At 45.2% G+C, this 18,573-nt stretch overlaps 1 protein-coding gene across 1 annotated transcript in view; it reads left to right on the top strand.

Annotated features, from left to right (window-relative positions):
- Positions 1–18,573, top strand: part of NAMPT (nicotinamide phosphoribosyltransferase) — a 559,899-nt gene that overhangs the window by 390,409 nt on the left and 150,917 nt on the right. The window contains exon 8 of the mRNA XM_069629129.1: positions 17,861–17,980. Coding sequence (XP_069485230.1) covers positions 17,861–17,980 — 120 coding nt within the window. The remainder of the gene's footprint in view (positions 1–17,860; positions 17,981–18,573) is intronic.

Raw genomic sequence — 18,573 nt, 5'->3', positions numbered from 1 at the left:
ACTGAATCAAAATGATTTTGGATTCATTGAATAAAGGATGACAGTGGATTGCTTTCAGCCATCTGTTTTCAATCATTTTTGATATGATGTTATTAGAAGTGTCCCATTATTTTGTTTGTCAAGAGAGTACATCTCCTGTTTGTGCTGGGGGATTTAACCCCAGTGGTTGTCTCACATCCCTTTGCAATCAATAGTTTAGATTCCTGATATGTCCTACAGGAAACAACTTGGATCCCACTTCATGTTCATCCCGTTGGGGGACATGGAGTTAAGGCAGTCAATCCAATAACTTTCACATTGGAGTAGCAGTCGATTAAGATTGCCACCCCTCCTGGATAAGCAGACTTGTTCTAGGATGATGAATTTAATTTTGGCGATGGTATGCCTCTGTTTCAAGAAGTGCTGTGCTACAGGTGATTTTTCAGATATTAAATCTAATGTAGATTTATGTTCTGACCACTTAGTTTTGGCTTTCCTAGTGGTCAGGCCTACATGGTGTAGCCCATAAGGACATCTTATACCATAGATAACATTCTTGGAGTCGCATGTGGAGGAATGATGCAAATTGATCTTGTATCTCTTGTGAGGATGATTTATAAATTTCCCTTTTAATCAGAATGTTGCAGTTGTCACATGTTGTAGTGCCGTTGTACTTCTGAGTCGTGTCTTTTATATGGGAAGTCTGCTTTGACCAGATGGTTTTACCGATTTGCTCTTGTTATATGCAAGACGGTGGTTCTGGGAATAATCTCCCCATCATGGGGTCTAATGTCAATGTTTCCCAATTTTTCTTGATTATTGGCTTTATTTCCCTGCTCTGCTGGGAATATGTGGTCACATATACTAGCTTTTCTTCTGGTTCATGAGTTTTTGGTTCTAATGCTTTGGGCCTACTGATATTACTTGCCTTAACTGCACTGGTGTTGATGACTTCATGATCGTTAACCTCTTTTCTCAAATTTGTTCTCGAATTCCTCAGTTTTTGTGGTGTATTCATGATGCTCAGATAACTGCTTTTAAGCCTGAAACCCAAGCAGCCTTAATAAACATGCCAGTTGAGGAGACCAACTTGTTTGGCAAGGCAATGGACGAAGCACTTGAGACAGCTAAGAAGGAACATGAGACTCTCGACCTTAAACCAGATTACCCAAAGGCCTTCACAACAGAGAGGGGGCTGCTCTCATCGTTCGTTTCGTGGTCAATCTCGCTCCCCTCAAAACCAGTATGGTTCAGGAAACAACTGGTCTTCAGGACAAGGATCCAACACCACCACCATGTATCCACCAAGAGGACAATACCGTGGAAAGGGTAGAGGCCAGAATTCCACCCCAAAGGCTCCCTGGCCTCCGGTCAGAAATGACCATCGGATCTGTGTCCCCTCCCATGCCTCCCGGTCGGGGCACGGTTAACATCATTCCTTCATGCATGGGAGGGGATAACAGACCAGTGGGTGCTCAAGACCGTCGCCCATGGGTACGGCATAGAAATTGGCCGACCACCTTAATTCAGACTGCCAAAATCAAGATGCCTGACGCCGGAACACCTACGCATTCTGCTGCAAGAGGTCGAGATCCTGCAGGAAAAGGGCACCATGGAAGTCGTCCCTCTTCTACAGGTAAACAAGGGTATTTATTTAGTGTACTTCCTTGCACTCCAAAAAGGATCTCACCATGCGCCCTGTGCTAGACTTGCACCCAGCGAACACATTTGTCAAACCTCAAAAGTTTTGTATGGCCACGTTGCAGGAGGTAATCCCTCTGCTGAAACAGGGGGATTACATGGCAACACTGGATACGAAAGATGCATACTTTCCTATTTCAATGTTGCCGGCACACTGAAAATACCTAAGGTACATGATGGAGGACAAGCACTATCAGTTCAAAGTACTCCCCTTTGGCATTGCTTCAGCACCAAGGGTTTTTACGAAGGTACTGGCAGTGGCAGCAGTGCACCTGAGCAGAGAATCTGTTCCGGTTTACCCTCACCTCGACAAATGGCTCATAACAGGGGATTCCTACGGAACAAGCTTGTTGAACACTCAAAAGACAATAGCACTCTTATTCAGCCTGGGATTCTCCATCAACGAGAAGAAATCAGCCTAGAACCCAGTTAAGTCAAACAGTTCCTAGGGTATCGAATTCGAACAGAAGACTGCGTCGTCTTCCCCTCCAACGAGAGGGTTCAAAACATGCTGTTTCAGATCCCTCAATATGTAGCCAGTCGATAGGGGACGGTACGCAAAGCCATGCGACTGTTAGGAATGATGGCGTCCTCGCGCACGTCTCCGCATTCGTCCTATGCAACAGCCAGTGGTGTCAGGCCAGCGGACAATTGGAAGATCTGGTGGTTGTCTTGCCAGCCCTTGTTCTCTCTGCAGTGGTGGTCGAGGCAAAACCTCTTGAAGGGAAAGGTCTTCACCGTCCCCACAGTAGAAGCCACTCTCACGTCAGACTCCTCTCTCACGGGGTGGAGGGGGGCTCACCTGCTTCACCAGACGGCACACGGCATATGGTCTCCAGAAGTAGCATCCAACCACATAAATCTGTTGGCCGTATTCAGAGCACTGAAAGCCTTTAAGACCGTTACAGGGGAAGACAGTCCTGATTCTCACAGACAGCACCACAGCCATGTACTACTTGAACAAGCAAGGGGCACACACTCTCCAGGACTATCCAAGCTATCCCAGAACATTTGGAAATGGGCTCTCAAACACAGGATGTTCCTGTTGTCTCAACACGTTCCAGGGGAACTCATTCTTCTAGCGGACATGCTCAGCAGAGACTTCCCACTGCCCGTAGAGTACGAATTGGCGACTACACGAAAACATTGTCTCCAATGTTTTCGCACGATGGGGTTTCCCAGGGATCAACTTGTTTGCAACTCTGGTGGATAATGCTCAATGCCAAGATTACCCCTCCAGGTACCCCCAGAACCGATCCAAGGGGAATGGTCTCTGGATAACATGGTCAGGGAAATTATTTTACGCTCCTCAACCACCACCCACACCCCCCACCCCGACTCCCCTACTCAACAAGATCGTGCACAAGATGCACCAGGAACCGGTCAAAATGATATTGGTGGCCCCCATGTTCTCATCTGATGGAGATGTCCCCATCGCCTCCAATAAAAGTGCCTTGCCTGTACAACATGTTATCTCAGGACAAGGGGGGAAGGCTCTTCACCCATGCCCGCAAACCCTGAATTTAGCAACTTGGCTCCTGGGGTCATAGAGTTCGGGCACCTACAACTCGCTCGGAGATGCATGGACTTACTTAGGGAGGTGAGAAAAACCTAACACCCGATACTGCTACTCCAGTAAATGGAAGCACTTTATCTGGTACAATTCCAAAGGCGTCAATCCTATTTACTGCTCTCCTATTCGCGTTGTATTGTAACTGACTCGCCTACTAGACTCGAGCCTCGTTTTTAATTCCCTGAAGGTTTACATAGCTGCTCTCTCAGCCCACACTACATCACAACAAAAGGTGTCATGGTGGCAAATGCCAGTTAAGGATTTCATGGAAGGTGTTAAAAGGAAAACAAAAGATACAAATGAATAGGTCCAGGATGCTAGGCTCAGAACAACACCTCCACATGTATGATCAAACTCTGCATTGCTAAGGAAGGAATCACTCTTCAATAGTATGTTGTAGAGATAAATCTCATTTTTTTATATTAGAGTTGTGTGCAAAAAGACATAAATACAACATTTAGATAAATTAAGACATCAAAATGGTTTGCTAAAACAGAACAATCAGACAAAAAAACAGAAAGATATTTACAACACACAGTGCCAAAAAAACATTTTTTGGGACAATTTCCAAATTGTGTGTGTGCAACAAACCCGACTCCTATTAGGATTTGCCAAGAAATTCACATATTACAGTGTACATATTCAAGTCAACATTTGTGGAAAACACATAGAACAATGGTGGGTACACAATTATTTTTCTTGCGTAAACAGCATTAATGTGCTGTAGTTTTGGGGGAGTAGTGCGTCTACACCAGGTGTTTCAGCCGTTTCTAGGTGGGCTAGGTGTGCCTCATCTTTAACACGGCCTTCATCAGGACGGAGTTCTGTGTAGATTGATGTCTGTGCTGCAGGGGAAGGAGACTACAGTCAGGGGGGTGTCTGAGCCAAAATTATTTAGTTTGAGTGAATCACTTGTGGTTGATGTAAAATCAAAAAGCACATAGCTTACCTATGGGTCAATAGATTTCACAGGCGCTAAATTTGAGATCTGCTAGCCGCATGGGCTCTGTATGATCCTGTTGCAAATAACAGAGAACGAGAGAAGCAAAGGGAGGTTGAAGCTAAACATGTCCCCGTTTAAAATGGCATGAAAAAAAGTTCAGGGAAAAAAGTCTTACCTCTCGCTGGAGGTTGAAAAATGCTGATCCAAGGTGGTATCAGTGGGAAACACACGGCTTGCACAGCTAAAAAATATATATGGTTCAAGGTGAGTGTGGTTACCTAGTAACAACTGTCTCATATATATATATATATATATATATATATATATATATAGCAGTAAGTGCAGGGTTTATTTTAAAGTACCTGTGAGGGTTGCAGCATGGGCAGCCTGTCTGCAAAAAAGTACGAGCTGGAGCTCCTCAGGCTGCTGAGTCACAGATGAGACTGCAGGGGCCTGACTGCAAAGCGTTGGTAACGCTGTTGCTAGGTCCCTGTAGGTATTTATATGTCGGCCATCTTGGAATGGCCCTAGGATCGAGTGGGAAACAAAATGATGGATTCTGCTCCATCCGGGGGGCACAAAAAAAGCTCAATCAATTTTGGATGTGATTAGTGTCAACGCGTGTCTAAAAAGTTAATTTAGACAATATTGTTGACAAACGGTTGTCATGGCAACCGTAAGCATTGCGGAGTGACATTGGTTTTTTATACTCTGAAACAACATAGCTAATGGCCCCATGAGGTTGTGATTACCGAAAATACTTCATTTCAATATGTTGTGGCATGGATCACAAAATGTGTATGTGTCTCAGGAATCTCAGCAGAGAAAAACCATAATTAAGTAAGTGGACAGTTTGTATTATATTACTAACAGCCCGAGAGGGTGAGAATTAGGGCGTGTCGCCTGGAAACTTAATACATAGTTTCATAATGACAGAAAACATTTGGAATTAACAAAGAAAGTATAGTTTTTCATGTAGGTGATTTCATACATTGACCAAAAAAACACAGTGCCATAATGTCTACTGACTTCTGCATTTCATGAAACGAAAAATGATCATAGTGTTAAGAAGTTCATAGCTCATACTCAATCATTGGGCACATGTCATTTCAGTGGTGACCCCTTCAAGTGACCTCAGTTTCACCCCTGTACTTTCGGAAGCCCCAAGCCAAGTCAATCACGCCCAACTATAGTGGCCGGTCCCCTAAATAAAAAAAACACGCGTTTCCTGACCGGGGAAGCGTAGAAGCCATTTTAAAAGAAATCCTCTCCGCTCACTGAAGCAGGGCGTGGCTGCAGAAAGACAGGCCAGCACGGGACTTCGTAACGGAGGAAACTCGAGTGAACCATGCCCACGTGAGTATACTCTTGCAAGTGGTAACAAAATGGGAACATGTATGTATAATATTATGGTGATGTGAATGATACTATGGTGATGTGATTGATGCACATGGTTAGTGGAATAGATGGAATAGGACTTGGTGATGTGTTATGGCATAGGACTTTTGGTGATGTAGTATGAAATAAGACTTTTGGTGATCGGGAATACATTGGATAGATTGGATTTCAGGTGATATGTTAAGGCGTAGACTGGATAGGAGGTGGATGATGTATTAAAATTGTCATGTTTTTCTAATGGAAAGGGAACCTCAACATATAAATGACTGAGATGAAAGGGACATTATGGAGGAAGAAACTCCAATAAAACACATGCATAGGGTTCTGCCACTGTACTGTGACAGCATAAATAAACATAGGATAGTAGAAACAAAGAAAGGGGCCGTCCTGCTCCTAGCCAGAGCAGGGCTCCCATAACAAACATGCTACACAAAACATCCATCTTTGTAGCAGCAAAATATTAAGGGAACAAGTCCCAAAAAAGAAGAGATTCTAGATCTGTCAATTAGTTGAGGTTATGGAAGATCAGGAAGGTGATAAAGAGATCCAATGTAAGGGGATATACCCCGTAATGCCTAAACCTGCAGTAGGGTATAAAAACCCAGTCTATAAGCCGCCAGAGGTAGAGTGTCAACAGGATTAGCGACTAGGGGGGTGGGGGGACTAAACAGCTTTTGCACCTCCATGTAACCCATCCACAAGCTCTAATATGCTCATAGCATTGGTGTACCCAGAGGGTACACGAGTAGACATAGACAACGAGTTGAGAGCATTGCACGAAAGGTTGGTCAGGTTAAAAGAACCTGAAGTATCACCAGAAATAAGGGTACCGGTACAGAAAATAGGCAACTGGAAGTCGGGAGATTTTTTTTTTTGTGTAGATTCAACCCTGGGGCAATAAGAAATGTTTGTGTTGAAAAAGATGAAAGGCAGAGGGTATGGACGGTCCTGGGACAAGAAGTAGAACGAACAAGGGAAAATGGAGGGGAAGATCAAGGTGGTAGAAATAATAAAGAGGCAGGGCAAGAAGGAGAGCAAGGAGAGGAGGTGGCGAGAAACCAGTCCCTGCCACAAGAGGCAGTGAGGAGAGTCAGACCTAGAAATAGACCAGATTTAATCATGGTAGTTCAAGATCAGAATAATACTAAAGGGGTTGAAAATAAAATAGATATGCAGATGCCTCAAATACATAAAGGAGTATAGATAATGCAGTATGTGCCATGGCCTCAAATGGACAAACATTATTTTATTAAAGCTCTCCCCCAGCTTATAGACGGCGCTAGTAAATGGGTCTATGAATTTGAAAAACAAACCGCAGGGGTAGCCTTAGCACTAGGAGACTTGAGAGTTTACTGGTCACCATAGTTGGGGACCAGGCTGGAGACATATGGGGAAGGGCTGGGGTAAGACTTGCAGATAATGAACATGATGGAGCAGCCTTTGATGAGGTACGGGCAAGGGTATGGGCTGCCCTACGAAGGATGTACCCAGATACCCCTGACTTACATTCTTTAATGCAGTGCACAATGGGTGATGAGGACCCAGTTAGGATTATTCTTAAGTTACAGGAAATGTGGAGAGTTCAGACAGTACCATTTTTCGATTTTATTGTAAAGAGGGGACTACCAGAAGAGGTCCAGAAGGCACTCGATACAATTGTGGGAATTGAAGCCAAAGGGTGGGCAGAGATGCAAAGTATAATAGTCCACAATTGTGAGAGAATCAAGGAGCGGGACAGGGAGACAGCCCAGAAGCAGCAAACTGACAATGCAAAACTAGTGGAAAAGAAACTAAATAAGGTTGTTATTCAAGCACCAGTGAAGGCACCAGTTCAGGGAGAAAGGACAGGAGAACTCAACAAATTGGGAATGCCACAACTGCAGCACTATGGGGTGAAGGAGGACAAGGACAACGGGGTGGGAGGGACAGTACCCCAACCCACAGTGGCAGTATGAAGGAGCACCAAGGGGAAAAGGAGGATTTCGAGGAGCAAGAGGCTTTGGGAGGATAGGGCCTTGGGAGGAGGATTGGGAACATCACAGTGCTGGTATTGCGGTAAATGGGAGCATTTCACAAGAGCGTGCAGGAACATGCCTGGGATGAGATTTAATTATGGTCCATCACCTCCAGGGCAGGAATTCCAAGGGCCTCAAAGAAGGAGATGACGGCAATTTGGCGAGGTGGTCAAAACCGGTTCCCTTATGGGGCTGACGGGCAAGGGCAACATGGGCAACAACTACAGAAGGGAGAGGGAACAGTTTAACAGAATGGTAGGGGGAACATGCATCCCATTCAAAGGAGTTACAATGACAGGGGCGGCCCTTTTTCATTGCCCCCAGGACAAATACATATTCTGATTAGGACAGGCCACAGAAAGCATTTGCATGTCCAATTCTATTGATAACCACACACCCTGAAGAGGAGCCCTTGATGGGGGTGGAAATAGGAAACAGGCAATTTATAATTATGGTAGATTCAGGTACAACTAAATCATGAATCATGGAGGGGGAACTTTCCATTATCAGGTAAAACTCTTAACATGCAGAGATTCAGAGAGTTCCCCTGTGAACTTGTCGGGTAGGGATCTGCTCAGTACAACAAATATAACTGTATTATTCATAGATCAATGGGTAGTGTGTTCTACTCCAGGGAAGTGTGTAACTCAAGCAATGGTAATAATCAATGCAATAGCAAGGGAGTCAGTAGTACATGGGGTTCCTGTGGTCCTAGATATATTTATTTTAATGGTATTAAGGTATTAGTAAAAGCAATGCCTCAAATTGCGATAAAGTGTTGGCGAGTGCCTACAGATTTTATTTTCCGACCCATGGTGCCACCCGAGATGGTGGCAAGGGCAATATTGTCACTAGATTTACAAGGACTAGTAGTGTCAGAAAAACCATCGTCCTAATTGGAACAGACCAGGACGGGTGCGAGTCGCACACAATATGATGTATAGAGCCGATAGTGTAATTAAAGAAAATGACTGAGTTATTTGAGGACAGTGAGTAAAATGGGGAGATTATTTTGGTAATCTGCGTCCCCTGTGATATCATGGTGCAGTATAGGGAGGTGCAGTGCCCCCTGATGGCAGTGGTGACTAGGATGTTTTTATTTTTTGAGGAGGACTTGCGAAATGTGCCAGCATAATTAGGGGCTGTTAATCCACATGATGGGTTACTGAGAGATGTAACCCCTGTACAGATTACATTGAAGTAAGGTGCTTAGCACAAATCATCCAGTATGTGGATGATCGGTTGGTATGTAGTGAAAATGAACATCAGTGCGGGAGGGATTTTGTTGCATTATTGTAATTGCTGGCTCACAAAGGGTACAAGGCAGATAAAAAGAAGCTATATTTATTTAGTATTTAGTATTTTATTTATTTCTATAGCGCACCAGGCCCAGGGGCAACCGGGCGCTTAACTTAGTTACAACAAGATGAAAGCATGACAAGGCAATGTGACAGAGTATTACAGGATTATTACAGGAAGATTTACAAAATTTACAAAATATACATTCAAACGAATATCGATAAGGCAGTGATTTACAGGATAGTTAATAAGGGATGCAGAGTAGGTCAAAGTGCAAGTAGGGCAGTAAGCTGGTGTTAGCAGTCTTGGGCGGATAGCCAAGCTTTGGTAAGGTATTTGAATTTCAGGAAGGAAGGTTCTGCTCTAAGGTCATTGGGGAGTGAGTTCCAAAGTTTGGCTGCCAGGATGGGGAAGCTGGTTCCACCAGATCTTTGGAGATTAAAACGCGGGATGTCAAGGCAGTTGGCTTGGGTCGCTCTGCGAGGTCTGGTGGAATTGTGGAAAGAGAATCTGTTTGCCAGGTAGCGAGGGGCTTGGTTGTGGAGGCATTTGTGTGTGAGAGCCAAGGACTTCAAGGAGATGCGATGTGGGATAGAGAGCCAGTGCAGGTTGCGCCTGGTGTCAGATATATGCTGGCGCCTAGGAATGTTAAGGGCCGCTCTGATCGCATTGTTTTGGACAATTTGTAGCTTGTTTAAGTTGCGGAGATTAGTACCTAGATAGAGGGCATTACAGTAGTCGACCTTGGATAGTACAAGGGTCCTGGCCAAGGTTACGCAGTTGGCAGTGGTTAGGAACGGGCGACAGGCGGTGATGAGCTTGCAAGTATGCGCTGCTGCAGATGAGACTGCGTTGGATTGTCTAGTCAAGGATAGGGTTGAGTCGATGTAAATCCCTAGGGTTTTCGTGTCCTTAGCAATCGGGATGGTGCTCCCATCAATGGTGAAAGACTTGAAGGCAGGGTCAAGTTTAGTGAGTTTTTGTGGTGAACCAAGAATGAGGAGCTCTGTCTTTTCATCATTTAGGCAGAGGCCGTGTTGGGCCATCCACGCTTGGATGACCTGGTAGATGGCGTTGATGGCAAGGGAGTCAGTTGTGTAGTCTCCTGTGATGGGGATTAGTATCTGTGTGTCGTCAGCGTAATTGGTATACGTGACGCCCAAATGGTCCAAAATATCAAAAAGGGGTTTGGTAAACACGTTATATAACGTGGGCGAGACACAGGACCCTTGAGGCACACCACAAGAGACCGGAGCGGGTGGTGCGGCCGCAAGTGGGGAGAACACGCGCATTGATCTATTATCCAGGAAGGATCTGATCCAAGTGGCGGCATTTTCTGAGAAGTGTGCGGCTGATTTGAGGTGATGGCAGAGAATTTTGTGATTGACAAGATCAAAAGCAGCAGAGAGGTCCAGGAGAAGTAATAACGCCAGTTTGCCTTTGTCTTTGAGATCTTCGATCTGCGTTTTTAAATCAATAAGGGCGGTCTCAGTGCCATGGCGAGGCCGGAAGCCTGATTGCCTGAGTCCCAGAAGTTTATTTGATTCAAGGTATTCCTGAATTTGTAGGTAGGCCGCGCGGTCAAGGATTTTTAGTAAAAAAGGTACAGTGGTAATTGGTCTGTTGTTTGTGGGTATGCTGGGATCCAGGGTAGGTTTTTTCAGAAGCGGGATGACCCATGCATCCTTAAGATTGTCCGGTACAATCCCAGAGCTAAAGGAGGAGTTGATGAGCGTAGTGATGAATGGTGCTAGGTCGTGAGCAGCTTCCTTAATAATAGGTGCAGGACAAAGGTCACCCTGACAATTGGACGGTTTAAGGCTAGTGATAATCTTTTCCACTTCGAGAATGGAGAGTGGAGAGAAGCTAAAAGGAGTCAGAGAGTCTGTGATAGAGAGGTTTATGGTAGGTATAGGGATCTGTAGAGGGTTGGATTGAAGGCTAGATTGTTTGTTGTTGATTTTAATTTGGAGAGTGGCAATCTTACCTAGGAGAGCTTCTTGGATTTTGGAGCACCAGGTGCTATCTTTGGTACATGTGTCAGGTGGAGTAACAGGAGTTTCAAGTTCTTTTAGGATTTTAAACAATTCTTTGGTGTTAGATTTGGCTTGCTCGATGCGTTTGTTATATGTGTCTTTTTTTGCCTGGAATATAGCTTCCTTGTAGTTAAGGGTGGCCAGGAGTACGCGTGATTTGTTAGCTAGAGAGTGATTGCTTCTCCGGTGGGATTCTGCAATTCGTTTTTCTTTGCGTAGTGCTCTGAGATGGGGTGTAAACCAAGAGTTTAGGTGGGCTCGAGGTTTAGATTTTCTCAGTTTCGAGGGTGCAATGGTGTCTAAGGCTGTAAGCAAGGCCCGGTTGAATGTGTCGACCAGGGCCGTAGGGTCAGAGCATGAGGGATCCCGAACATTGAGAGCTGGAAGGAGGAGGGGGAGGAGTCTATCGCAGGTAATGTTGCGTTTGTTACGGGTGGCCATAGCCGGGGCAATGTTGTGAGGGAGGCTGATAGGTTTGGACTCAATATTGAATGTAATTAAGTTGTGGTCTGTCCAGGCGCACTGTTGGTTAGAGGTGATGTTGATGGGACAGTTGAGGGCGGCTAGCCAGTCAAGGGTTCTACCCTTGTTGTGGGTAGGTTGGTTTAGGAACTGAGTGAATCCAGCATTAGTGAGGATGTTGTCAATAGACGAAGCAGCAGTGTCCTTGGGGTCGTGGAGGCCTAAGTTGAAATCCCCCAGTATCATGACCTGGGAGATAGCTTTGGTGTTGTGTGTGAAGATGTTGGATAATACTGCCAACAGAAGGGACAACTACTTGGGACTTGGGATACTTGGGACAACTCATTTTTGCAATGGGGAAAAATGTTTACTAGATAGGGCCGCAGCAGCATCCGCCACCTCTAGGCTCAGTACTGTGAAGGAAATTTAGGAGTTTTTTGTGCTTATGTAATTATTGTAGGGTGTGCATCCTAGACTAGGCGGTCTACACAAGGCCACTATTACAGTCTCTCAGGGAAGGACAGAGGACTTTAAAGCTCATGTGAATGGCCTGACAAAATGACTAGACAATTTGAGGATTTAAGCTGTTTGCACTGCCCCTATTTTAGCAACTCTGGATTATATAAAGGAGTTTTATTTATTTTCCCACTCTGATGAACAGCTCATGCATTGACAGAAGGAGACATATGTTGATGGGTCATAAATAATTGACCAGGGGACGGGACGGGAAGCACACAGGGGCGGTAGTTGCTTGTGGTAAAGGGGGCGGGGTGGAAAAATAGTGACCATCCCTGTAGAAAGCAAGACCATGGTTCCATACATAGCATTACCCATATTAGAGTGTGACCATTATTATCTGGGGAACTGATCAGCCCCAGGTTTAAAGGTCCATATGAGGTGTGGTACTGCACTCCTCTCGCCGTCCGTATGGAGGAGTTGGATATTGGGTGCATATCTTGGATGTCAGAAGAGCACATGAGACAAGGCAACGTTTAGTAAGGGCATAGCCAAAGAGGATCAATCCCAGTGTGGTGTGCAGCGGCACATGCCTGATTTGTTATTTTTTCCTTTTTAATTTTTTTGTGGAAGGTGCAGAACCCGGTCGGCCCTGGTGGAAAAGGGTCCCCCTCTGTCCCCCCCCCTCTCTCTCTCTCTCTCTCTCTCCCCTCTCTCTCTCCCTCTTTCCCGCTCTCTCCTTCCCTCTCTCTCCTTCCCTCTTTCCTTATCTCTTTCCCTCTTTTTTTTCTCTTTCTCTTACATTTTCTTTCTATTTCTTTCTTGAGAACCTTTTTTCTCCTCTGCAGGAATAAGCAAAGATGGCTGACCAACCTCTCTGTTATGTAGGGATAAAGTTAAAATACATTACATTTGTTTTAGAAATTATGAAGTGCCTCTTTTTAGTACTATGATGTTTTGTTTGACACTGGTTGTGGTTGTTGGGGTGGATGAAGCTATGTCTGTTATATGGGGTGGCCATATAATGGGGGGTGGATGGACAGTTTGAAACAAAATGCTAATATGTCTATAAAAAAAGGTAATACAAAATGTCTCACTTTTTGGCAGCCACCCCTACAAGTTTTCTTAGACGAATGAAACCGGAAGTATGAATGAGGTATGATTTTATATCATGGGTTGGGCTTTGATACTATTTCTGACTGTCCAGAATGTAGAAACATTGAATAGCTGGTACTCTGATATTCGCTTTGCAGGAAGGAAATCAATGAAAGATGTTACGTGTGTGCACTTATCCCGCACACATCAGGATCTCCTAAGGTTTTAGTTCCGCATCCAGTCCCAATTACAGAGGCACAATGCCCGGTACATCTTGCACTATAGGAGATAAAGGGCACATTCCAGGCACACAAAGTGCAGTTGAGGAGCATTGATCTAGACCCAGCGTTATGCAATGGCAACACAAAATACCGCCAGTGTCTACAAGGACCATATTACTCCTTGGGAAGTTACTGAAATGACAATGACAAATGGCAGGGCACCACAGTGATGTGTCTGGCAGAGGGGCTGATCGAGTACAGTGGAGAAGCAATATCCCAAATCAAGACCATGTGTGCGCAAATATGGTCCAACACATCACAAGGCTGACACGGATTGCAACAATGAAGAAGCCAGTGTGAATAGATAAAGCCAAAAATGTTGAACTTTGTTTTAGCAATGAAGGAACAGTTCCTAGTGGCACAAACACACAGTGCAACCACCCTCTTGTGATCCCTGGTATGACGAAAAGTACAGCAGCAGTGATGGATTACTACTGGGTTTGTGGCCGACAAGCCTACCTGTAACTCCTACCATGTGGAGGGGCAAGTGGTCACTGGACACCTTGCACTCAGTGCTATTGGTAATCCTGGAAGAACACCTGAATGGAGAAGAAATGCTGGTCGAGGTGCCAACAGCCACTCTAGCACCAAATAAAAAAAGCAGGAAGAAGCTTGCAGAGCACACAAGAATTTTGTATGCTGCCAGAAAAAGGATGGTTTTACTGGCAGGGAAGAAAGAAGAGCTCAAACTGTCTCAAAAGACTGTTCAGCACTGCTCAGAAGCAAACCTGACTAGTATTGGCTTTTTAGCTCAGCAGAGACTTTCTTTTTTGGCTCCTGGGGTACAAGCAGCTGCTGCACTTTTCTACCCCCAGATGATGCTGAGAATAGGGCACTATCCCACGTCAAGGCGGTGCACAATCTAGGTTTTCAAATGAAGAAAGAAGATGGCATTCAGAACACAGATTGGCTATCGCGTGCCTTTGATTGGGTCCTGATATGGCTGAAGGCAGCAGTAAAAATACTGGTTCCCGTGATCATGTTCTTCTTGGTTCTCTTCTGCACGTCCCAACGGGGTCTCCAATGATGTGTTCTTATAGTCGCTAATAGTGCAAAGATGATGGTATCAATTGGGTAATCTAAAACACCTTGCCATACAATAAACGGCAAAACTCAAACTAATATTTCTGGGGTTATAGAAATGTCGAGTGGGGATGAGTTTGGTACTGTAGAAGTAAAGGGGGAATGTTGGGAAGGAGCCTAGTGCTTTTCTTCATTCCCAAACTTCCCAAGCGCTTTAGAATTGGGCAAGACTTCTGTTAACTGTTTTCTAAGCACTGCAAGAGTCCAGGGGGGTGGAGAGTCACTAAATAGATATAGGTAGTATTTAAAATATAAGGTGCAAATAACCATTAGTTGATAACACGTGTAAATGTTATTCTGTGTAGTTTGAAAATCAAATCTCAAAGCAGGCTCTCTGCCGGAAGGAATGCAGCCTGTGCTGAAAGTAGACTATAGGCAGGCTGGCAGAGCACACGAAGTGGCTGAGCAGATGTTTCTGTTCATCAAAAGCCCATGCAGACTAAGAATAGGAGATTGTACATGCTCATGCACACAATGCAACATTATGTAAAAATAAGAGTTTTTATGAGAATTACTGGACCCAGATAAAATATAATTATATTGAGTGAAGTGTTGACGATATGGCGGAAGGTGTGTTTATGTATGAATGTTTATAACATAGCAAATGATGCTAAGCAAGAGCTACAATGTATTCCTGAAGAGGCAGCAGTATGTTACATAGGTTGGTCTAAATGTAAACCTGGCCATGCAACAATGGAGACTGCAGCATCCGTTTTAAGGACGAACAACAGTTTTGAATGAACTCTGCCGGTATCCAGTAACCAAGTTGAAGACTATATAAAGGGGCCTGCTTGCCATTAGTCTGCAAATGCCAGCCAAGGAAGACAGAATGCTGGTCGGAAGGGCAGAGTTCTCTGCCATTCCCCCCAATCCTCATCTTGGTACAGATTAAAGGTTGTTGTCCTTGCAAGATAGACTCATGGCCTTAATTCACTAGAGGGGTGCATTTACTCTGCTCTGAGTGTGATCAGGGGATACCCCAATATATTTAAGGGGTACAAGTATGGGCAACCTTTCAGGGGATTGCAAGAAGTACTTTTGATGACTTTGGGTAGACCTGTGGTAACTTTATGTGCACCCGTGTTGATTTTGTCATCCAAATGTTTTTGAATGTCCGTATCTCAGGCGGACTTCGGATGTTCTGTATGCCTCCGGTGATCGTTTTACCCCAGTCCCTCTATGGCCTCATCAGTGTGTGCCAAGGCCCCCCCCCCCCCTGTGTGCCTGACAAGGTTCTATGTGAGGACAGAGTTTGATCTACAATAGCTTTAATCAGAAATTGCAAGTGTGCATTAGTTGGGGATAATTTAATGTCTCGCTCAGCAAATGAGACGTTGGTGTTCCTCCTCTCCCTCCATTCAATGCTAGTATCTCTAGGAGAGTTGTGGATCTTCTTTTTCTCAATGAAAACTTGACCATTCAAAGCTCTGAACTTGCAGCTGCCCTTGCCTGGGTGGCTGGCACTTTACCAACTTGTGTAGTACAGACCGATACCAATAGGTGATTTACCTATTACCAAGAGGACAAGTCTGATGTAGTCTCCCAAGGGGTTACTACATACAATCTTGCCGAACAGGTATCGATTCTGTGGGTTTGTGCGCCTCCATGCAAATGCTTCTTCCATCCAAGTGTTCAGTTCCGATACTAGGTATTCAGGTTCCACTTATTTGCTCCAGCCTATTGTGATTAAATCCCCTGCTTGGTGTTGGGCACCGACAGAGAGAGGTGGTCATAGTGGCCTTAGAATCTGAAATCTCTCACTTCAGAATGTTGACCACAGCTGACACGTTTGGAAATTCCTTGCAGCACTGTGCTGCAGGTCTGCTGCATGGCAAGGGCCAGTCACATGGGAACTAAAAACAAACATAATCCCCCTGCAGTTTAGTTAGGAAACACTCCCTACACTCCCTGGCCAGGCTAGCTATCCAAAGCCAAGGCCCTGGCCTCCCAATGAAAGATATATGGCCTGGTCTCTTTAAGGAGCAGAAAAATATATGTCTACAACACACTGTGCTTCCCTATCGTGGGTGCAGGTGTAGGGTTCCTAAATCTACGAGGGGCACAGTAGTTGGGTTGAAGAACTACCAAGCAACACCTACAGCAGTGAGGGGAAGTTGGGACATCCAAGATATCTAGTTCCTGGAGACCCAACCAGGTCCAGGTAACTGCCTCTCCCAAGTACTTCCTTTCAAGTCTACACACCTGAGTACATTACCCAATGAAAGGCTGCAAAGCGAGACCAAGGCCCTATAGAAATCCAGACTCATTCAGTGGGGCCGTTTAGAGAATGGTGGCTGGAGTCAGAGCAATAGGAAGGAGTCTGAAGAGAGCTGGAGAACATCAGGATGAAGGTGTACAGAGGCTGGAGGAGCAGGGCATTGTGGTGGGTGAATTGGGGAGTTACAGGGAGAAAACAATATTAGGAGGTTGTAGAATATAAGGAGGGGTTTCAGAGTTCAAGGAGCTGGGGGAAGAGGTTATGGTGGAGGTTGCAGAGTTTTAGAGAAAGGTGGAAAGGTTTAAGGCCGAGGTGGGAATATTGTCCAATAAGGTCCGCCAAGATGATCAGAAAGACTGGTGGTTGTTAGAGGAGTCAAGTAAGTTTAGGGGAGCAGCAAGAGTGGCAAAAGGTGGAGGGTGGTTCTCAAAGGAGCCAAGAAGTAAGAGTGTAGAGCGAATGGTGCTGGGGAGCAATTCAGATTCATCAGAAAGAGGGAGGTGAGGCCCAGAGGGGCGAGGAGACTGCTGAGCACACTAGAGCAAGAAGTAGCTCCTGCAGGAGCAAACGGAGGGTGACAATGGAGGTAATCAGAAGGGCCCAGAGGGCGAGCAGAGTTCAGCAAATAGGGAGGAGGAAGGTGGATACGAGAGAGTCCAGAACCAAGGAAAGTCTAGAGTAGGGTCCTTCTTCTCAGTCAGCCTCCATCCGGGCATGCCAAAACTGCCCGGAGTCCAGGTCCCATCCAGGAATGGCTTGAGGGAAAACTCTCGGACCAACGACCAAATGTACATATCGACTGGGATCCGTGGTTTTGGGGTGGGGAGCTCCCTTGGATACCCGCAGAGCAGATGCTTCTGGAACTCTCTGCAGGAAGGGGGATATTTTTGTTTCATTTTAAGACATTTTTTGTTGTACTTTGCATTGACACAAGGACATCTTTACTTTGGACCTTTTGGTTAAATTGTGATACTGAAGCACCACCTTTGGAACTTTGGGGACCCTGAGCAGCTTTCTCTCTGGAAGCCTTTAGGGAATAGAGAGGATGCCTGAGAAGCTGCACCAGGCTTATCTTTTGGGTTACCCATTCACCATTTGCCTTCTACAGTACTGACCATTTGTTCGTATAACTTGCTTAATAATACCCTTTAAAATATGTTGTGTAGTCACCCTGGGCTTTATGCTCTTACTACGCACAAGGCTTTCATTTTATTCAAGTGTTTGAAATAATAACTATATTCAACCAAGTCTAATGTTAATATTTTGTTTTCCAGACTAGTTAAAATTAATCAGTTTTCCTGTTTTGCATTCTTGTGTATAGGTTTTACAAATCTTGGATAAAAAGTTCCCTACATCAGAAAATGAAAAAGGCTACAGGGTGCTACCACCATACATCCGAGTGATTCAAGGAGATGGTGTGGATATCAATACTCTACAGCAGGTATGCAGTGTCAGATTCTGTTTTAATTGTCTGCTGTTTATCCTGCTTAAAATGTATGCTATGTGACCAATCCAGGGAATTAACCCCTTCTCCCCAAGGGGGAGCCACCCCCTTTGGGACTAGGTAGGTGAGCCTGCTACACAATACCCTCTCTATGGGTCCGGGCAATAAGCATCCCATTTCGGGTCGCCTTCCCCCACTGTAGGGACCAGAAATGCCTAGATCGGGGTTCCATACCACCTCCCTCTGTACCAAGACCCCAATGTTTTTTGGTTACATTGAAAGTGAAACTGTTAATATACAGAGCCCCTTTTAATATGGATGGCTGGTTTACTGACCTGTACTCAATTCCACCTCGTCGAGAAAGTGCTGACCAATGGAATTCTCCCTTCCTCACCCTGGTGGAACTTAAGACAAGCAGAAAGCCAGGCAGACTAGGGAGGATCTGGCCGAGAACATGGAAAGCTGGCCTGCGCCGTGATGTGGATGATGGAGGCGGTCCCTCCGACGAAGGAAGGAGAAACCCACAATGGATGTGGTGGGTGGCTAGCAATGGCTTGCAAGTAACCCGGCTACTTAAACGAAGGCAGAGC

Source organism: Ambystoma mexicanum, chromosome 12, assembly GCF_040938575.1.
Source record: "Ambystoma mexicanum isolate Mex_15411 chromosome 12, UKY_AmexF1_1, whole genome shotgun sequence".
Taxonomy (NCBI): Eukaryota; Metazoa; Chordata; class Amphibia; order Caudata; family Ambystomatidae; genus Ambystoma; species Ambystoma mexicanum.
Note: the sequence above shows the minus strand (reverse complement) of the source record. Positions and strands in the feature narration are given on the sequence as shown.